This window comes from Micropterus dolomieu, linkage group LG22, assembly GCF_021292245.1.
Source record: "Micropterus dolomieu isolate WLL.071019.BEF.003 ecotype Adirondacks linkage group LG22, ASM2129224v1, whole genome shotgun sequence".
NCBI classification, from domain to species: Eukaryota; Metazoa; Chordata; class Actinopteri; order Centrarchiformes; family Centrarchidae; genus Micropterus; species Micropterus dolomieu.
The window spans coordinates 23,137,967-23,159,957 of record NC_060171.1 but is presented as its reverse complement, the minus strand read 5'-3'; the positions used below and the strand labels follow the sequence as shown (position 1 = coordinate 23,159,957).

Below are 21,991 nucleotides of genomic sequence, written 5' to 3'. Positions count from 1 at the left end.
AAGTTATTATTCTAAAAAGCCTTTTTCCATTAAAGTACTATGTAGGGAAGCTTTCCAAAGCCCTGGGGCTGTGTCTGCAAAAGCTTGCTCATCGTTAATAATGATGTTGATGTTTTTTTCTTTCACCCAGCTGGTTGCTTCCAGCACCACGTGGATACTTCTGTCCAAATTTAGCGTAAGTGGTCACATATGCAAGGACAGCACCCTTACCAGATTAGTTGTTTGTATGAGTTTTGATTAAATAATTAAAGCCAGTTGAAACTCCTGCAATGTATGGTTGTTGTACTTGTGTGTGTAGTACCACACTTTTGTAGGAAGTGTACATGACATTTAGACAGTAGACATTTTTCTTGCTGTGCAAACAGAAAGTGACTGAGAATACCCATGTGATTCAACACGAGATTTCCACAGAGAACCAGTTCTAATTGCTGAAGCAAAAGGATAATTTTCTACCATTATGAATAATTATTGTGCTGCACTCAACTACGGGCATGTTGTGAACTTTTCTGGTTGTCTTTGCTCTCATCGGTCTTTGAGAACATAAACGGCGCTCACTTGGTAGACTGAAACACCGGATGACAAAGAAGGGGGAGGAGGAATAAAGAATGCAAAACAGGCGAGGCGAGGGAGGACAAAAGAAAGTATTTTATTAGTTTTATCACTGGTAACATGTGGACACAGCAGAATGGCTGTAAAAGCTGGCGAGGCACAGCAGATGACACGGTGATGCCAGGGGCCACAAAAGAGGCAACACTGTCTGCTGAGTGAGTGTGGAACCAGAACAACAATAGTGTCTCTGCAGTACAGATGAGACCAGGCTGCTCTGTGCCAGCGTGTTACTGGCTCTTTGAGTGTCTGTGTGTCTCTGCCAATGTGGACCAGAGTGGCACAGAGGGGACAGCTTCTCCCAGCACTGTTCATTGTCCTCTAACAGCGATGTCTAACCTGTTGTATACACTTTAACCAGCCTGGGCCAGGGTCTTATTTTCTCTGCTGATGCTGATAGGGAGAACTGTTTGTCTACACTTGTATTTCTGTGTGTTTGTGTATCTGACGTTGGTTCACATCTGAGGCAGTGTGTGATGTACGCTCTGCCCTTTACTCCTGCCATTGTTCCACAGACTTCTGTTGTTGCAGAGATAGCACAGTAATCACGCTGAGCTGGAGCAACCTCACATAAATATAGCCCTAAATGGCAGGCTTGCTTGCAAACACACTTACACATACAAGCTCGGACATGAGCACATACAAAACTACCTTTGACCATTGCACTAGCTTGGCACACACACACACACACACACACACACACACACACACACACACACACACACAGACATACTGATACATTACACACGCAGCAAGTATCCTTCATGTAGCCTAAGAGTTCAGGTGTTGAGCAGCTACAGTACATTAAAAACCTGCTTGGAATTCTTCTGAAACACCAAACACAAATTAATCATTTAAACCTTTTCTAAGGAGATCAGGGGTTAAGGGCAGGGCTGGGTGGTAAGGCCTAACATTTTTATCACTGTATAATTTGAAGCATGGAGAGTAATGGTATAGCATGGTATATCCGCTTTTCCTACATTTTCAATAAATGTTTCTGAAGGGTAAAGCACTGGTATGGCAACATGGCAATTCTTACTGTACTCTTAACTGTATTATTAGGACATATTTCATGTTGTACAGAGGTATTGTAAGAACATTTATTGTGAAAAACTGCAATAATAAATACAAAACCTTTTCTTAATTAACTTCAAGCTTTTTTCTTTTCTGAAGATGCATTCTTTTGCTTTCCTCATACTCCAGAACATGTTTTTATTTGAGGTGATAGAAAAGATTGCTTGTATTACCAACCCCCTTTGCGACCACTGTTGTCCAACATAATTTGCAGATTATTTTGCAGACTTTTGATACCCAGTCCACGTCTGTATAATGGAAGCTGAACCAGCCGTTTCTTTATATCCAAACAAAGCTGCATGGGCCTCACGTTTTCCAGACAATTTGCTTTCGCAGACTGATGAACGACAAATCTTGCTCTAATGGTCAGCACGGTTTAGTCAGATCTCATAACGTTGGGAAAATTCATACCAGTGTACTTTCTATACCGTTTTTACTGTCCAACCCTATTTAAGGGTTTGTCCGTCCAGCTGCATAAATTCTTGTGCATTTGTGCTTGTGTGTATGCCTTTTTGGATTCTCCTGTGCAAGAAAAATCATGCAAAACTAAGTGGGGAGTGGGTGTCTCCCATGTTTCCCACAAGATTGTTGTCTGAGCCAGATGTTAGGTGTTTATTTTTAAATTGTAGAGAGACGGGTCCTGTCAGAAAGTGGACGTCCACACATCTGTGGATTTAGACATGTATGTTCATTCTCAAGCCTCATCGTGTCACATATTTTAAGTAAACAGACAGCAGTTGTTTGGGCATATGGACACTTCCTTTTGGTCTGAAAAGGCCCCTCAATTTACAGCCCGACTCTGTTGCTTGCACAGGGTGGCACGCAGACGAGCCGCATCATGCCCAGTGTGTCTGCAGGGCTGCTGCGATCCTAACCATTTCTGCCTTGAGTCGAATTCAGCGAGGAGCTGGGAGACTGTTATTCAAGGGAGACAGACAGAGGCACAGACAGGGTGATGAAAGATGCAAAGCGGGTTAGCTGGATGGGTGAGTGATGATGAGAGGGTAGAGGAGGGAATGGCACATGGCTCCAATCACTGCTCTTTTCTTCTACCATTCTTTCTCCCTCTTCATGTGTCTATCTGTCAGACTTTTTTCCCACATATATTCTCTCCCTTTCTAATTTGCTCACTGTCTGTCTTCCTCTCTGTCTCTCTTTCTCTCCCTTTCATCATACCGTATGTCTAGTCTGTTTTCTTTATTCAATTTAAGCTCCTCAAGTGCCTTTTTTGTGCATGTGCTTGTGTCTGAGCCTGGAGTGGGAGATTTTTGATTGCTCCTATAAGTGATTGTGCATTTTCATGATTTTTTCCTCTGAAAAAACACCTGCCAGGCCAGAGCTCAGAGTTTAAACAAAAACTGTGTCCTGTTTTTTTTTTTGGTGGGTGGTGCTAGGGTGAAAGTAAAGGTGGGAGTTGGGATGTGGAATCTGTGTCTATGGTAAGTTTGGAGTCGCCCTCCTTTTTGGATAGCAAATGTGTTGGTTGACAGACTCTTTGGCTTTTGCAGTATTTTGAACATTATTTCAGCCCCTTTTGTTGTTGTTGAGGGCCTGCTTTGACAGTATGCTTCATGATACTGAGACTACATATCACAAACAGTGTAAATGTGCTTCTCCTCCTTCTGTATTTCAATGAGAACTGACACAGGACTCCGGAGCTATGCCGTGAAAAGGACCTGGGTCAGGCGGATGTCTGGTTCTCAGTTTGTTGTGCCTGTGACAAAGAGAATAGACAGCAACCTGAGACTCACAGGCCTGTTTGTTTCCTGTTAGCGTAGATTATCACATTTCACCAGCCAGGAGGGACGAGAACTAAGCATCATGAGAGAATGACATTCTTAGCCCGGGAGATGTCGATGTGTTGTGTTCTCATTTAATGAGATTGTTACAGGGCATAGAAATCTATTATGGATTGAGAGACCTTTCAGCTAGGTACTGTCCGCAAGTTTGTTTGCATGAAAATTGCATCAACTCCAGTTAGGTACGACCTAATTTCCCTATACATGCAGTTTGTATTTGACAAAAATGTCAAAAGTTCAACCTCTGTTTGAACTTCAAATGTTTCTTTCCGTTCACCCCTGCATGTTTTAAAAAAGCCTCACAGCTAAAGTAAATGATTGTCCAATGACTGGCTAATGGGCTTAATTATGTATTGCAACACAGCACCCTCTGTGCCCTCTCAAAGAAAAAATGTACGTCTCCGCTGTGGTGTTTGATTTTGATAGGCACTCCTTTTTCATATCAAGTTTCTTTCCAGATGACATCACCTCGCTTGCATGGCTCAAAAGAATTTCTACCACATGTGATCACCCATCTCTATCTCCCACTTGTTTTCTGTGATCTCGTTCTGCTGGTTCAGTCACTGAGCTGTGCCGTCATTGCGTCTGTACGTGGTGTCATGTTGAGCTGTTCTATGTGATGTTGTTGCCACATCAGATAGGCTGTTGCTCCGCAGCAGAGGTTGTGTTTGGCGTCTAAACAGCGGGCGCAGCAGTGGTGGTGCGGGGCAGCCAGGTCAGCAGCAGAGGGGTTGGGGTGGGGAAGAGGGCTTTGTTAAGAAAAGCAGGATTTCTTCCGGCTGGCAGATGAAGTCAGTGCATTCCTCCAAAGCAGCTCCCTATAGGCAGCCAGTGGAGCAGAGCCAGGCACTGAATGAGGGGCAAGATAATGGTGGGGCTCAGTATTAAACACCTCCCATTGAGAACCGGAGAGACAGGCAGAAAGAGAACACCATCTGTCTGACTGGGTGGAAAGTTGTCTTTTACCCACCTAGGTTACAAAGTTTCATTTACTGTGCCAAGTTCTATAGATAATCCTACCACTGCCCGAGGCATTTCACTTTTTTATGAGCACTGCGGTATTTTATTACCTTGTTTTGAAGCTTAGCAGTGAAAGTACAGACAGACAGAGGGAGGACTGAACATAATGATTTTCATTTAGGTTAAACCTGCTGCGCAGATGTGTGCTGGGTTACCTGCTGATCTGCTCTCGGAAGTCTGAGACCCAGTTCTTGTGCCTGCTGAGGGGGATCAAATTGAGGGACACAAACACACACAAACACACACACTTGTTCTATCTCTCCTGCTATGTTTCTATGTATTTCTACCCGCACATACGCCCTCTCCCAAACATAGACACACTTGAGTTGCTCCACTTTCCCTGTCCGTTCCCCTCGGCAGTAAGCTATCATAACGTCTTTGAAGGAGGGCAGCAGAGCGTTTAATTGGGTTACAGATTGGCATTTCTGCTCCCAGGTCCACAAGATACAGCCTGGGCTCTTAACTAACCACTAGGAACTTAACAAAATGCTACACTGCTCAACCTCTCGACTGCTAGTCTTTTTAATTCAATGATGCGCACACTCAGCACAGTACATTTTTGACGTCTGTACTGTTTGGTGTTGAAACTAACAAAATGACTAACACTTGATGGCACTATGTATATGACAACTTCCAGTGTGTTTTTGTTTAGGTTAGCAACACATTGTGTGATATGTGGGGTAAGATTACAAGGTAACAAGGTAGATTTAGTTACGATTTTTTAACACAGGGTTGTATAACAAGATTAAATTGTAGTTCCCTTTATGCTACTCACAAAAAACAACTTATACAAAAATGATAGTGTGTAGATGGTGGATAAATAACAAGTCATAGAAATAAAACTATTGTACATGGTGGAGTCTCACAGCTTGAGAGACGGAGCTGTTCCGAAGTCTGGTGATACGACAGCGGTTACTTCTGTATTTCTTGCCAGACGGCAGCAAGGTGAACAGTCTGTGGCTGGGTACTGTCTTTTAGTATCATCATGATACATGCTCGATACGATAAACGATACATCACTATCCAAACGTAGGTCTGGTGTCTTTTTTGTTACCCCCAAGAGCATGCCACTGTTTTAACATTTACAAAAGTCTAACATGTCTCCCTGTTCTTGTCTTTCAGAGTCAGTGCCATGCATTGTTGAGTTGAGTCAACCCAAGCTGAAGTGATCGGTTTTGAAGACCATCTTACCCTTTACCCCGTCCTGCCTGGTCCCAGATGGAGCTAAAAGTGTGGGTAGACGGAGTAGTGCGGGTTGTATGCGGCCTGTCTGAGGAGACTTCCTGCCAGGATGTGGTCATTGCTCTGGCCCAGGCCATTGGTGAGCACCTCAAACTCTTTTCTGCTATGAAATCATTGAGTTTTCATGTTGTGAAACCAATTTCCAAGCTGTTGTTACTTGGCACCATGTTTATCTGTTTGACAGTTATCTAAAGGCTTTAAGTGATTAGATAACAGTCTTGCAGGGAGAATTTGAAGCAGACAAAACAAAAGTACTTGAGACATGCCAAGGTTGCAGCAATCTGGTTCTGCGCTCACTTTTTCATTCTCCACTGATTCAAATCAAGTACTCTTCTGGATTGTCAGTTTGGATTTGTGCGGGCTCTCTGTCCCTTTATCCTCCGGCTTTAGTCAAGCCATACGCTGCATCAGCGATGAACAACATAACTCCAGATTTAGCACTCTCCTCCTTCCATGAGTGAGCTGCCTGCCAAGTCATAAGGGAGGTTTTGTCCTAATTTCAAGGTCCTTGTGGAAACTTCAGTTTATTCAAAAAAAATTTCATGTTGTGCAAGTCTTACGCGGCAGCCTTTTATTCCAACCCTCAGAGGCCAGGGATTTAGAGGTATCAGCATCATCATAATGAGCTTGATGTCATTTGTTCACTTAGCATTACTTCTGTAGAAGCAGTGGGAGGAGTCAAACCAGCTGCCTTAAATACACTGGAGGAGAAGAAAGGTCTTCCGCAAGTAACTGATCAACAGTCACGGCTGATTTATGTTTGTTTAAAAGAGAGTCATGCAGCTTCTTCAATTTAAGATATTTGTGTAGTGGGTAGATATGGTGGTGGTTAGTGTTGTTTTTCAGTTTGTAGACATATTTCTGTGTACTCACTCTGTCTCTCTCTGTCCACAGGCCAGACAGGCCGTTATGTTCTGATCCAGCGTCTTAGGGATACGGAGCGGCAGCTGTTGGCCACAGATAGGCCTCTGGAGTCTCTGGCTAAGTTAGGCCAACATGGCAGTGAAGTTCAGTTCTTCCTGCGCCGCACTGGCCCTAGCAGCAGTGACGCACCTGGCTCAAAACAAGACGGACCAACTCCCCACCCACTGCCCAAGCATCCTGAGCCAGAGCCATCGAAACGCAGCCAGCCTAAGAAAGCGCACACCTTTAACCTGGGGCCATCTACCTCCCCTAGAACCAAACCATTTAAGAAGTCTCCTCGGGACTCTCCAGAGCAAAGACCCTCCCCCTCTCCTTCTCCCAGCCCTGTATCTTCTCATGTGCCATCGCCGTCTCCCTCACCACTTACAGGCCCATCCAAAGAGGAGGTCTTTAGGAAAGTTCTTCAGCAACAGGAGAGACTGAGGGCCATCGAGGCCCAGCTAGAAACCCTAGAGAGGGAGTCACGTTCCTGGGAGTGTCCCTACCCATCTCCATGTCCTTCACCCGTTTCTGACGCTCGCTTGCAAGAAGAGATGGAGACACTGGAGCAAGTGGTGCGGAGAAACCAGGCCGAGCTTGCCCACGAGCAGTACTGGGAGGAGGAGCTTCAGGCAGAGGTGGAGAAGGAGCGAGGAATGAGGAGGAAGCTGGGGGAGCTCCATGCCAAGCTAGACGACTGTGGACGGCGGCTCCACGAGTTCTCCGTGCGCTCGTCTCAGCTGGAGAAAGAGATCCAGCGGGAAAGCCAGGAGGTAGGGAAAGCCAGAAGACCTGAGGAGTCCCTCGATGCCATGACGGCAGAGCTCCAGAGACAGGAAAATCACGGGACAGAGCTGGGGGAGCAGCTATCTGAGACTGACAAGGCTCTGGGGAAGGCAGAGTCTCTGCTGCAGGTAAGGAGAGAGGTAACGGTTCTGGAGAAAGGGCTATAAATCCACATAAGCCCATGTGGCGTTTGAGGGGTGTAACACAGACCTTCTTCTAGCTATACTGTAAAACTGTATCCCTCTCCTACCTGCATTCTGCAGCAGACAAACAACAGTGCAGAGACACTCATAAAAGGAAAAAGAATACTAAAACAGGAAACATGATTTATTGTGGCATTTTGATATACAATATTTATTCAAGACATTACGATGACTACTGACTGTATACTCATATCCTACCTTGTATGAAAATGTATTCTCTGAAGAACTATTTAAAGCCTAGCGGAACTGGTTTGGCAGGTATCATCTTGTATGCATGTTCTGTTTATATTACATTGCCAGTGTATACATATTCTTGTACCCTGTGTATGGAAAAAGAGATTAAAGAGGATTGATTTGTAGAAAAAGAAGGCCCCTTTATTGGATCAATTTAGCCTCAACTTATCGTAGTTTGTAGCGTCGTTGTTTGTTTACTTTTGGTGGTTGTCATAGGTTGTCAAAGCTTAACCCAGTTTGAAGTGAAACTCGAGTTCCCTCAAAATCCACATGGAATCCAGGACTCGGGCATCCACTTCATGGAGCTCATTCAGAGTAGTTCCAGCCAGGGAAGTGAAGAACATTAAATTCCTATTTTATTGTAGTAGAGTAGATGGTGTTTTAAATGTTTTGTCACAAGGAAATAGAGCACACTGAGGGCATTTGTAGTCTAGTGTTTCCATGTCTTCATTAGCAAAGATCATCCAGACTGAAAGACTGTTGTCCCATTCACAACCCACTGGGCTCCAAGTAATAAATAGCAAACTGGCTGCAAAACCAATTAAAACATAACAATAAACTCATTTGCCTTTCAGTCAGTCATCCTCATGGGAATGTGTCTGACTCTGAGGGTGAACTCTACAGATTTAGCGCCTGATTGATGGAACAGAGAGGGATCGTGTCATGATCAATTTCCCAATTATATAGAAAGCATCCAGCTGTAGAACAGAGGCATTTTTTCTTTCATACATAGTGGTACAATAATAATAATAATATGTACTGCCATGTCATAACATGCAAACAGTACTGCAAGAGTTTATAATCTGAAAGTAACCACAGAGACATTTTGCCACCCAGACAGTTATTGTCTGGAAGAAATAAGATGCTTTTCATTTCCAGTGACATGACAATGCCAGTAAGATGATACAGTGTGTCTGGCCGTCAGTCATCACTCAACTGATCGTTCAAGGCTGCTAGCTGAGTGTTTATGTGTTGGTGATGATGAGCACAGCATTCCTGTCATTAGGCTAATGGAGGCAGACCTGCAGGTGTGAACTGCCTCAGCAGGCTGTCCAACAGTCCAACATTAATTACACACACACATAGGTGCTAGGCTTGGGGCCTATTGCATACTGCTGCTGCTGCTGCTTCCTGTGCTGTAAGCAGACACATTCATTAAGCACAAATGGATAGTCGATTAGGACTGATTGACTGGCCTGTTTGTGTGCATCACACTTGGCGCAAAGATGACGCCACTGTCTTGATGGAGGTATCCACGTTCAGTAATTCTAGCTGATGAAAAACTTTCCAACCTGGCATTAACACAACTTTGAAACGCAGTAGCCATGTATCCATCTATAAATATGCCTCAGGCTGCTGGAATCTGAAAAAATGTCTATGGTATTTGTGGAACTTTGATGAATCATTGTAGCTAAATGGGTGTGATGATGGTGATAGGTGACACAAGTAGTCTTCATCAGTTACTTGAGACTAGACTTGTAGACTCTGCTGCCCTCTCATGGTGATCAGATGTTTGGCATTTACAGTAGTAGTAATGTGGCAAAATACAGTAATCCTGTCTTATAAATACATTCATAAATTCCACTGTTGGTGTGTTATTATTACAGTTATCTTCAGATTAACAGACATGTTCAGCTCATCCCTTTTCCATATGCTGCGCCCACTTTGCAGGAAAACAAGATGTAAGTGTTCAGTGAGTCAGAGCTGACTGACGTGAGCTCTCAGTCGTCCTTTGTTTTCCTCACTGATCCATGTTCTTTTCCATCTCAGGCCAAACAGGAGGAGCTGGAGGAGCTGAACAAGGAGCTGAGGCAGTGTAACCTGCAGCAGTTTATTCAACAGACAGGTGTCCTGCCCACGCACACCCACTCACGCACAGAGCTTCAGGAGCAACTGGAGCAATTAGAACTGGCACATATTCTGCAGGATGGATATAGTAATGGAAGTATGAAACAAAAATAAATATTACAACTAAAATTCAACATGGTATGCTTTGCAGTTAAAGTCAAGACTTGCCCACTAAACATATTTCTTTATCTCCGTCAGGCCACAGTGTTACTCCAGTGGAGTCACCACCCCGTCCCACTGCCAAACAGTTCCTGGGACATCCACGCAACCTGCAAAACCCTCTAGTGTCCAGTCTCAACCCTGAGGGTGTGTATGTGTGAGACCCCGCTGCTTCTCAAGTCCATCCTACTCTGCTCCCCTCCTGCCCTTCCCGTCCCCTGGTCCCAGAGCCTCTTGCCCCCAAACTTTCTACCCCAGCTTGATTGGGTGTAAGGCTACAGCTGCCATTTTTGGTGTCGGGTAGTAGACGCATCTGTATGGTGGAGGCCCCTGCTAATTCTCAGCAGCTTTTCTGCTCTACTTTTAAAAGCTGAAAGACTCCTCTTTTGCCCATCTCTTCCTCTTCTGTTGATTCCTCTCCCTGACTTTTTACAGTTGATTTAATCTTCCACATTCGCACTTCCATTTGCTTGTTTCCTTTATGCTTTTAATTCTCTGGATCTGTCCTATCCTTTTCATGTTGTGTCTGCTCCCCGCCCACCCCGTCTCTCACTGTTTGCATCTGGACTAACAGTAGCTGCTTTCATTAAACTTTAATGCATCTGGGAACTTGCTCCTAATCCCCAACTCTGTAACACAGGGCGGTCTTCCCACCCTCAAGTGACAAACGTCTAATGACAGCTGCTTTTCACCGTATCTCCATGTAACGCATCAGTCGCACAGGGAATGACTGTAGCAGACATTCTGATTGTAGTGCTGTTTTTATACTGTGACATGGAAAGATGTGCCACCAATGTCATTTCAGTTTGCCTTTTTATGTATGGATACTATTTATATATGAGGGGGATGTATCTATACAATGCCTTGTACTTTGGTGATGCTTGACTTCCAAAGAGCAAGAGCCTTTTCACGGAGGTCTCTGCAAAATGTATTGCACTGTCCCATTCTATTTCTGTGTGAAGCCTTGGCCCTTGCTTGCCTACAGAGAAATGTATCTTTCTGTTCTCTTTCTGCTCTGCTTGAAGACAGTGCAACTTATTTTAGGACGTTTATAGCTTTTACAAGTCTATTTTAGTCAAACTCCACGCTTAAAGAAGGAATACATTTCAAACGTAGCGCCACAGGGCCATGGTTTGTTAAGATATCTTTCTTTTCCTGGGACGGACGCGCCTGGTTCTTTTGCTGTCATCACACCTGACATTTGACCTGTCATAACTTTCAATGTGCCTCAGTGTACTGTAGATTTAGGATGAGCTTACTTACACAACAAAACCAAGCAAACAAAGGAAGCAGTTGTTTCCAGTGCTTTTGCTATCGTCATTACTGTTATCCACAAATCCAATCCATCTAAAACACCTAAACCAATATTTACTTTATAATAGCAGTTAGTATTTTATTATATGTCTCTCTATTATGCTGACAGGTCAAAGTGACGTGTGTTTGAGCATGCACTCTTACCTTACTGTCTACAGTGTGGTGTTTCCTGTGTGGAATTATACAACCGCTCCTTGCTTTGGAAACTACAGACATTGCAGTGCTTGTTATAGAAACATGCTTAAAACCAATTCTGTCCCAAAATGCTACTCTGACTACAAGACTTAAGTCTACGGGTAATGGAATTAACACATGGACTGCTCTTGAGTCGGCTTGTGCTTCTCATAGGCATGTGTAATTACCTTGACTGACCCAGGCCTCTCCTGTGTCTTACCTGAACAAAATGTTTTCCAGACAAAGGGATCGTCATCCCCACTTATTTTTGTGTGTCTTGCAGTCCTGACATCCCGAGAGTCATCGTGGAGATAAAACATGGACCGCAGGGCCAAGGGCGACTTGTTCACTGTTCTGTCACCCATCACCGCTTATTTAACCCCTTTCTTTGTAACTCTTGTCATTATTTAATCTACCATGATATACATACTGTATATACATAAGACAAATATATTTAGAGTTTTGCTACTGTAAACACTGCAAAGTATGTGTATGAAATGTAAAATAATTTAGAAACCTTTTCCCTAGAGCAATTATTACTATGACTGTGTATTATTTAAATATGATTAAAAATGTGCATTGTGTTTTAGATAATACTTTGTTGAGTGATTGTTTTTTCTTAATGCCTTGTTTATGGAATCACATTTTATTATAATCATCCTTGTAACTACAGTAACTAGGAGCAGAGTTGCGGTGCATCTGGAATACCCTGCAGTAAATAATTAACACACCAGTGTACACAGTGACAGTGCCATGAAGCTCTTATGTGAAAAGCATTATGAATATATTATAGGTACTGAATTATACATGCTCTCCTCTTTGCTTGTGGTACAACGGCTGCTATGATGTAATGATATCCATAGGCGGCTGATTGAACGTAGAGTGCATCCTTGGGAGCAGAGGGAAATGTGGCAAACATCCTGGCTCCACAGCTGCTGCTGTTATGGGTGCTGTAAAACAGTATATCTACAAGACATGTGACCATAAATGCACAAGAGCACTACAGACCCGTTAACATTTGAGAAAGCTGACTATCAGTCTATTTAGTTGTAAACGTACCTTGTTGATAGTTTTCAAGTCCGCTGTGTGTTTTTTGACAAGACTGGCTTTTTTCTTGGCACCAGAGGACATGCGAGGCCAGAATATTGTGGACTCTATACCTCTGAGTCGATGCATGTTCTCCCGATTTTTTAAATTATTGACAACAAAACTACTCATTGTTTTGATATATATTGTCCTTTGCGATAAAAATCACCCTGGCATGATAGAATAAACACACAGCTGCACAACTATAGGCTTCTGCGCAACACTTTGCTCCTCCACCCCTTTCCTGTTTGTTTACCCCGGAGAGTAAATATGCTGGCTGTCACACACTGAGTGACTTGATCTTCCCTAGTACTCTGGCTAACCCCTAAATGAAACCCTGTAGGTATCTATAAATACACTCATCTGCTGACACTCGCCAGGTAAAATCCCAAGCATGCACGTATTTTATTTCCGTTTCCTTATACATACATGAATGGATATCAGAATCTTTAATCAAAAATACACTTTAGTTTAGCAATTATTTCCTCTTCATGCCATGTGTTTAAAGGTAAGGAGGTAGGTATTATGATTCATTATGCAGGATTGGATTTTACTGATAAGATGTAGAGCTGTCTGGCTTGGCAGGGGGTTAGATAAGCTTCAAATCCTTGTTTGGTTCCCACTGTCTGGACAAGCCCACAGCATGGTGCAGCACTGACGCCTACCCCTGGATGTGAAGGATACTGCACATACACGTAAAATTATGCACATGCACATGAATTAAAAATGCAAAGTCTTTCTCTTTGTATTTTCTGCTTACTACAATCACATTGAAAATAATGTATTATTTAATGCTAGGTCAATGCCATGTAAGGAAAAAAAGATATTTCTGAAAACCAATGCATTAGATCTGAGTTTTTATTTTTCTGGGGACTTCAGGCCAGTTTTGTACATGTATTTTGTTTTCATTACTATTCACATGCAAAGTGAAATATATCAACCCTCGCGCACTTCATATCTAAACCCAGAGGACTCCAATCTCATAAACGGGACATTAACAGATTATGATGATGTTTCAGGGAATTATTTCTGCTCGTACTCCATGTGAACCCTATCCAAATCCACATTGGAAGGTTTTGGGTGAAGGTAAAAGAGGTCGAAAAGCTGAAAGTTTGACTGAATTGATACATATTTACAACAGACACCAGGCGTCTGGGAAAGCACCTCCTTGATGTGGACGAGAGTGACCATCTGCACATCCACATTATGATGATGACAAAGAATGGGGCCACAAGTTGATGAGTCTGACATACTGCACTTATCTATACCTCTGTGTCACAATGAGTCAGTGTGCACCGATGGGAATAAAACATGAAATGCATTACACAGCGGAGCAGAAGTAAAATACACAATGCCACAAATGATTTGAATAGAAACTTTACTTCTCACTTGAGGGTTACTTTTTACAACCATATAATGTATGGATACAATTGATTAGGTTTTCATTACCTAATTTAAAGGGGTGGGCACATTACTATATTGTAATCCATTTTGTTCTAAAACCAAGTTCAGTGTCTCATTTTTGCTGGAACATCGCCCCCCCCCCCAAAAAAAAACATCTTGGAGGACCCCTGGAGGGCCCCTGACCTCAAATTGGGAACCAGTGAGATTGATGATGATAATGTTGTCTGCACCACACAGATGAAACAGAAACTGAAACAAAACACTCACCAACAGTCTTGACAGTAGGTGGCATAAAAGAGGACGGCTCCATAGGGGCCAATGCAAGAGCAACTGGCCCTAAATAAGAGAAAATATGTGAACATAGGAGGAAGTAGGCTACAGTTCACATGGAGACCGCTGGGAGAGCGGTCGTGTTGAACAGGCAATGTGCACGGGACACGATCAAGGAGTGCTTGTAGATGGGTGTCTTTCCAGTCCGGCCGTGGCTGGTCTTGGACGAGCCAAAAGATGAGAAGTACTCCCAAAACCAGGTTAGCCGCTGTCACACGCACAGTGGAACTGGCAACTGACACAATGTGCGTTAGTCAGTGGCTTACCTGCTTTTAGATTTCACACATTACACTGACAACCATAAGCACACGCAATCTGTAGAGAAGCAAAGACAAAGGCTTTGTAATGAAACAGTGATAAGACATAGACATAAATATTTAGATCTTCATCTGTTTCTATGTAGGCCTACATCACTTATACTTATTTAAATGATTCCACACAAAACAAAATTATATAACAATTTCAATAAATCGACAAATATCTTAAATCCTCGATTGCCCCAAAACTGTAACATACTGTACTACGGGATTAGAAATTACAGCTGCCTTTCAGTCCACGATATATGTCTTTGGCTCCCGAAATATATTAAAAATTATTTCAATTTCAGTTGCCATCAAAAAAGTTCCAAAAGAATTAATAATTACATCTGACAACTGAGAAAGAAAAATAAGAAATGTATAGGAAAAAGACATCCGATGTGGCCTATTCATCCACACCATATAGCCGGAATAAAGAATAGTGGCAGATAAAGGTAGCTACTTACCAGCCCCAAGTTTTCTTTTGGGTTAATTTTAAAAGAAATAATCTTTCGTTTTCGCCGATAGAAACCCGTCTGCCATCTCTCCAAATATCCAAATTGTTTTTTCTCTACATGAAATCACAGTACATGGTTAAAGTTAGGTGCATTTTAAGACTACTGTAAAGCCTACAACGACGTAGAAGTTCAGTTCACTTGCTCTACCCCTACCCTGCCCACTCCCCTGCATCTGCAACCCGACCTGGTTATGCAAATCGAAAAGAAGCTGGCATCGCGCTCAGCCAATGGGCTGTCGATTTGGAGTTGAATGGCCCACCCATCATAGATACTCGACAAATTAAGATTTTTGAGAGGTGGGCTTTATGAGGCCATTAAGTTCGCTTGACGTTGAAGTTGTAGTTGGGGTGCGGCGCGTTCAGTTCTGCACGTCTTACATTAGGAATGAACCATTATGGTGTTAACAGTTTCATGTCCTGGCCGGTTATTTATTGCAAACATCAATGCGACACAGGTTTATTTTCCCTTATATAGACGTCATGTGATGCGGCAGCTGCTACCGAGAGGAAGTAAGTGCACTTTAAACCGTTTTGACAAAGAACGCCCCCACCCCCGCAGTGTGAAGTGGTTGAACTCGGCTTACTTGTGTACAGTGTTGCCATGAGCAGAGTGTGGATGTGCACGTACCAAGGATGCAGCATGACAGTCTGATCTGATGATGACGAGGAGGAGGAGGTGGAGGACGATGATGATAAACTCTCAATTATTTACGGAGTGAGCGTTTAGGACTCCCTCCCATCATTACCAAATTGTATAACATCATATCAAATTTGAAACGGCAGTTTAAATTGGAATCTGTTAACCCTTTAAATTTCAACATCACATGTAAAAAAAGTTTGGCGTATTTGTTAAATACAGAATAATGCATTGTGCTTCATTACTCAATAAAGAACTGCATTCCTGTAATAGGGGCATATAGGGATACTGCAATGTTAATATCAACATTACATATTTTTTTCGTCAAGGTTAAGTATAAGAAAACACCCCGTTTTTATAAACTAAAATCACAGCATTTAATTGACCTTTTGAACTGGCCAGTTGGAACATGGTGTCCTGTCTTTCTTTCTAGGATTATCAAACATCTTTGTTTGGTTTAGACAGGCCTATATGCTCGAGTTTTCTTCTGAGCAGTTTTTGACTAACAAATCCCCGTCGGATTATTCACAGCCAGGATACACATAACCCCATGACATAAAGTAGCAAATAAGGATTACATTGGATTATGTAACAGCAGAGTTTGTCAAATTACAGTTACCACTGGAGGGCGACAGTGGCATTTGATTGCTGTATGGACGGCTTGTAGTTGTCCCTCGTTTTGGATGACTGTTATAATATTTCTATACCATTTATCAGACTTTTTAAAATGTATAAAGTAGGAGTTTGCTTCTGGGCATAAAATATAACCACGTCATAATTTCTTAATAAAACCTCTCAAAAATGATTTTGTCAAACAGTTTAGTCTGCACTCCTGTAGAGTGGCCACAGTGTGATGTGCTGTGTGCACTTCGAACTTTATTACTAAACTCAATTACTGTAGCCTGTACTGTACCCCTACTAAATGTGAGGCCACAGCCTATATTTCAGTTGTGTGAAGGTGGTTCCCATCATTTAAATCCTTGGCGTTTTGTTGTGAGTGTGTTTGTGTGTAGTGTCTTTGACTGTGTATCAGCTACCCATAATATAATTGAGGTGTGGGGTGAAAATCATCAGAATCAGAATCAGCTTTTATTTGCCAGGTATGTACACACATAGGAGGAATTTGACTCTAGATTGTACAATGCCCACGATGTGCTTACCTATACCATAATACAATAACACATTAATACAGTAATAAGATCAAAGACAGGCTACAGTATAGAGAACACATACACACTATAAACAAAACACTCAGACTGAGACAATAGTGAAATAGTGCAATGAGCAGAGTGCAAAGGATGCAGTGAGTAAATTAGTATTACCATTATTGTTGGTTACCATTACAGCTGGATTGTAGTGGTAGTGATAGCAAGTTAAGATATTTGTGATCCTACGTCGTGGTGATTACACAAGTGTGACTTGCGATGCGATTGGATACGCTATAATAAACATAAATACACACTAACAGGCATACTGTGGCACGTGCATGCCTACTGTAAGCATAATTTAAGTCTACGACAAATAGGATAATGTCCCTTTAAGAGTCACGGAGCGCACTCGGCCTTTTCCGTCTGTAGCCAGCCGGTGGTGTCACTCAACAGCCATAGAGACTTCAAATCACTCTAACATACCTCACGCTACTTAATAGGGTAGGTTTGAAATTACTATTAAATGCGCCAATAGGACATTGTTGTTATGAGGGTTGAAAGGGGAATGTGTGTAAACACCCCCTCCCCACACACACACACACGTTTTCACTGCAGAGTCGGAAGGAGCTTGTAGTCGCTAAATTTAGCTATTCTGAGGCTAGCTAACACGCTACACAGAAGCTAAGGTTACTAGTTAGCGTTATTTGATCAGTAAGAACAGCCTTACAGGCTTGTCTTATATTCTTGTCAGTGCGTGTAACTATAATTTGTGTATCTACATATACGCTGCATGTGTATTTTATACGAGACACAGAGGGAGCAAACTGTCTGATGCAGAGTTTTCTTCTTTGTTTACAAATGTAGCCTTAGCATAGTCTGCAGGCTGCTGCTGGCTAGCTAGCTAATGTTAGGTAACCTGTTTGGCAGCAAACAATAACATTAAGTTTTAAAAGCCGGTCCAATATAAAATTGCTGTTTCATAGTGTGTACCCTACCCACGAGCTGTCAAATATCACTCGTGGTTTGTAAGAAATCTTACTTAACTTAATTTGTCGGTTTTCTCTTAGTTCCCACTAACATGACATCCCATAGACCAACAACACATGCTTAATGATCATTTCCCCTTTCTGCTCAAGGACTCGGGCAAAGGAAATCACCTTGTCATTCCATAAAGGTGGTTGAAAGTCTTGACTTCGTCACCTGTCCTTTAAACAGTGAGTAGATTGTCTTGCATGTCACTTACTTAATGACCAAATTGTGTCATCAAAATTTGTACACAAGGAGAATCCAGATGTTATCTGTTATTTAAACATTATCTGTGATTTTGGTCTGTCTTGTAAGGATTGTTTTAGTGAAAAGCTGTCAGAGAAGTTGTTCTTCTCATGGTCAGCCATGGATGAAGATGACAGCCAAGATGAGCTGATCAACCGCAGTGCGTCCCACAGCAAAGGAAAAAGGTCTGCGTTGTGGGCCATCTCAGGTAGCTTTTTTAACATGTTTGTTATGCATAAGATCATGAGAGGATGAATGAACGAGTAAATGTTTTTATGAAATTGCATTCACTCCCAAGAGTACAGTATCAAACATACCCAAAAGATTTGACAACCTCATGCACTGTCTATTTAATTATTATTTTTTTACCTCCTAGATGACTCGGACGATGCTGAGGGGGGTACTGAGGAGGGAGAATCTGACAGTGGTGAGGAAGAAGAGGAGGATTACCTAGATGGAGAGGAGGATGAGGAGGAGGAGGAAGAGGAGGATGGTAGGAGTGATTGAATGTGCGGTTTATATTGTCAATGATGGTGGTGGTTTTCACATAATTTTATATTTTATATAATGCAATTATTCCTAGCTCACCTTATTTCTCTAATTAACCTTCATGTAATTGCAAAGTACCCTGTAGTATAAACCTGACTCAACTGAGACAATTGAGTTGTGGCAGTTAAGGCGTGTAGTATAAGTATCATTATTTTCTCACTAATCTACTGTATTTTGCTCCAATATCCTCTATAAATATAGTTTGCATGGTGCATACACAATATATTTGTACTTTACACTAGATGAGGAAGAGGAGGCAGCTAAGGCTGAGGATAGAGCTTTTGGGGGAACCCCTGCTGACCTTGCAGGGATGAGCTCAGATGAAGACGCCGATAAGTGTCCCATCTGCCTTAACTCATTCAACAGCCAGCCTGTTGCAACACCAGAGAGTTGTGAGCACTACTTCTGCCTCGACTGCATCCTTGAATGGGCCAAGGTGGGTCTGACTTAATGTTGCATTAGCCCAAGTATGTGCTCTGTATTTCAAAAGCATCCATGGTTAAAGAAGCGGAATGGCTCATTTTCAGTGTTTTTGTTCTCCACTGTTTAGAATGCAAACTCGTGTCCTGTAGACCGTATTTCCTTCAACAACATATACCTAAGGAAGTGTTATGGAGGCAAAGTGAAGAAAATGGTGAGTGTGTTCAGTCTTTGGTAGCATAACTTCTGGAACATTATTAACTCATAGTACTCCATATACCTTTTGTTTTATGTTGTGTGGACTAATTGCTTATGTGTTTTTCATTCAGATCATAGTACAAAAGCCTGTGAAGGAAGGTGTAGAGGAAACAGTGGATGTGGACCTGGAGCAGACAAACTGTGAGGTGTGTGGGGGCAGTGACCGTGAGGACCGCCTCTTGCTCTGTGATGGCTGTGATGCTGGGTGAGATAGATATTTTTGTACTAAGTAACCCTTTCTTTTTTTATAGCCTTGAACCTGTTGTCAGATTTCTTATCATCAGTGAAATTTGTTAAGTCATTTTGTTCCATAGGTATCACATGGAGTGTCTCACGCCACCTCTTGACTCTGTTCCTGTAGAGGAATGGTTCTGCCCTGCGTGTGAAGCAAACAACCGTCACTCAAGTAAGCCTCTAAATTGTTTGCCTTCTTAAATTCATACTTGCTCAAACAATATTGTGGACGTGGTTTATAGACACATACACAGACAGATTAAAAAAAACTTGTAATATATGGTATCTCACAAATTTCAGTGAATTGAAAATGCTGCTGTAGTACATTTTATGTTTTTGTTTTGAATTTTCTTTGCGGAGTTGCTCTTTATGTAGGTAATTCACTTTCAACAAAAATATATTGCACAAACCTATTAATTCGTTATATTATAAGTGGCCATGCTTATGAACTCAAAGAGTTGTTTGCACTCTTTAGCATCTTTTCACAAGTCAGATCTTTAAATCTTCTTAACTTAGGGGTTTCAGCTGAGGAACTTAGTGAGACAGAGAGCCTACCTTCTACCGCCCGTCCTGCCACCAGTCGCTCTCAGTCCCGTGCTGCAGGTCCCACCAGAGCTATTGCCCGAACTCAGCAGAGTGAGAGGGTTCGAGCTAATGTCAACCGACATCGCATCACACAGGCACGGACCTCACAGGTTTGGCATGAGGCGTGACGCTTCAGTCTTGGCTTATTTTCTAACTGACTTTCCACAGCCTATGAGCAAAGCTGAATCTTGCAGAAATGTCTTGATGTTCCACAAAGTGTGTTGATTAGATTTAGTGATGACATGTATGACTAATTAAGTTATGTACTTGGGTTATGCACTGTATGGCTGCTGACAGCAGAAATTATTGCATGTGTTTTTGACATTTGTAATGTGAATCTTGACTGAAATGCTCATGTTAAGGAGCAGTGCATGTGTTTGGGAGTTGTGCTCAGACAACAATGGTTTGTGAAACCGTACCAGTGGAGTGATGGATACTTCTTCTTACTAGTTGGCTCCGACGTATATGATGCAGTCCACATGGCTGGATGAGACTATTAATGCTGTGGTGGCTGGGCTCAACACGGCTGTGTATATACGTGACTTTGCACCTCATGTCCCATCCAGTCGCAGGCGCAAGACTAGTAAGTAAGCATACACATACAAATGTGTAATCATTTTCAGACAGGGTTAGCATGATCACAAGCACACACATGAACAAATGTGGTGTAAGGAAAAGCCAGAGAAAGCTACGATGTGTTTGTAATGAGGGAAAACTTTTATGATTGATTGAACAGGGAAGCGCAGAAAGGTCAAGAGCAGGAATACATCTTCTGCTAAGGGTATGAAAGGTCAAGTGGGAAGTACAGGAGTCAAGAGGAGGAAACGGAAAGTGAGGAAGACTAAATCCAGAAAAAAGCTGGTGAGTGTGTCATCAACACCAGTCTAAGATTTAAGTGATCTGGTTTTAAATTGTTCGCTAGATGTATCTAATACTACAAGAATTAACAGATTTCTCTTGTAGTCACAAGATGCTTTTCTCTCTATATAAACTCTTTACCTACGTTTTCCCATTAGATGTTGAAAAAGGCAGCCACTCCTCGAAGCCGTATCGCTAATAATCTCAGAATTGTAAAGGACAAGAAGAGCTCTTCGCTTCCGACAGTGTACCGACCATCAGAGCACACGCTAAGCAGCATGCGTGCTGACATAGGCGCTGCATCTCTCTCTATCTATGGAGATCCATTTGACCTGGATCCATTTGTGGAACGGTAAGATAGAATATATATATATACACATATATACACACACACACACACACACACACACACACACACACTTGTGGATGTTTCTGATATCATATAAAATGTAGGGAATGCTTTAGGTGGTTACAACTGCCACACACATACTGGTCAAGTGATCCTGATTCCTTGGTATGGAAACTCCCTATCACATACTTTGAACCAAGCTTGTTTATTATCATCTGCTAGTGTATTTAAGTATGTTTCACTGTGTTTGTGTGTTGTGTTTGTATGTAGCTTAGCAGTATTTATTATTGAACATATTGTGCTTTATGGTATTGATTTGGCTAGTGAGGAAGAGGAGCAGCAAGCCCATGTTACATCGCTGTTGGAGGCCAAGAGACGAGGAATCTCTCGCTCTGCCCTTCGCTCTCACCAGCCTGTAGCTCGACCAGTCACTGCAAGCCTTTCCAGGTAACATCTACCTTTTGCCATAATGTGTAGAATTGTAAAAGAATGATTATGTTCATGTCATGATTGATATATATATATATATATATATATATATATGAGATAGATAGATATAGAGAGAGAGTTTGTCATAAATTTGAGGTACCTAAGCGGGCTCAGTTTTTGTGATGATGTTATCTAGCTTGATGAATACTTAACAAATATGGTTGATCTAATTAAAGGTTTTCTTTGCCATACTAGGA

General features: G+C 42.2%; 2 protein-coding genes and 1 long non-coding RNA gene across 10 annotated transcripts in view; 2 read left to right on the top strand and 1 right to left on the bottom strand.

Moving 5' to 3' along the window:
* Positions 1-11,958, top strand: part of rassf7a (Ras association domain family member 7a) — a 36,935-nt gene extending 24,977 nt beyond the window's left edge. For 7 of the 8 annotated variants that reach the window (XM_046038072.1, XM_046038073.1, XM_046038075.1 and 4 more), the window contains 5 exons: positions 5,622-5,820; positions 6,636-7,558; positions 9,638-9,812; positions 9,914-10,021; positions 11,646-11,958. In XM_046038072.1, the coding sequence (XP_045894028.1) occupies positions 5,718-5,820; positions 6,636-7,558; positions 9,638-9,812; positions 9,914-10,021; positions 11,646-11,677 (1,341 nt within the window). In that variant the 5' untranslated portion in view covers positions 5,622-5,717 and the 3' untranslated portion in view covers positions 11,678-11,958. Of the gene's footprint in view, positions 1-2,494; positions 2,667-5,621; positions 5,821-6,635; positions 7,559-9,637; positions 9,813-9,913; positions 10,022-11,645 lie in introns of those variants that run through there. The other variant, XM_046038074.1, reaches the window with a different exon arrangement.
* Positions 11,959-13,809: 1,851 nt separating this feature from the next.
* Positions 13,810-15,078, bottom strand: LOC123962037. The gene is made up of 2 exons (XR_006822840.1): positions 14,946-15,078; positions 13,810-14,417 (listed from the first exon to the last, which is right to left on the bottom strand). It is a non-coding gene; the product is annotated as an uncharacterized LOC123962037 (long non-coding RNA).
* Positions 15,079-17,187: 2,109 nt separating this feature from the next.
* The window catches only part of phrf1 (PHD and ring finger domains 1), a 14,175-nt gene continuing 9,371 nt past the window's right edge, over positions 17,188-21,991 (top strand). The window contains exons 1-13 of the mRNA XM_046037700.1: positions 17,188-17,281; positions 17,917-17,994; positions 18,122-18,260; positions 18,429-18,545; positions 18,844-19,037; positions 19,152-19,235; positions 19,351-19,484; positions 19,594-19,685; positions 20,030-20,208; positions 20,549-20,681; positions 20,835-20,959; positions 21,115-21,308; positions 21,630-21,752. Of these exons, the coding sequence (XP_045893656.1) occupies positions 18,173-18,260; positions 18,429-18,545; positions 18,844-19,037; positions 19,152-19,235; positions 19,351-19,484; positions 19,594-19,685; positions 20,030-20,208; positions 20,549-20,681; positions 20,835-20,959; positions 21,115-21,308; positions 21,630-21,752 (1,463 nt within the window). The 5' untranslated portion in view covers positions 17,188-17,281; positions 17,917-17,994; positions 18,122-18,172. The remainder of the gene's footprint in view (positions 17,282-17,916; positions 17,995-18,121; positions 18,261-18,428; positions 18,546-18,843; positions 19,038-19,151; positions 19,236-19,350; positions 19,485-19,593; positions 19,686-20,029; positions 20,209-20,548; positions 20,682-20,834; positions 20,960-21,114; positions 21,309-21,629; positions 21,753-21,991) is intronic.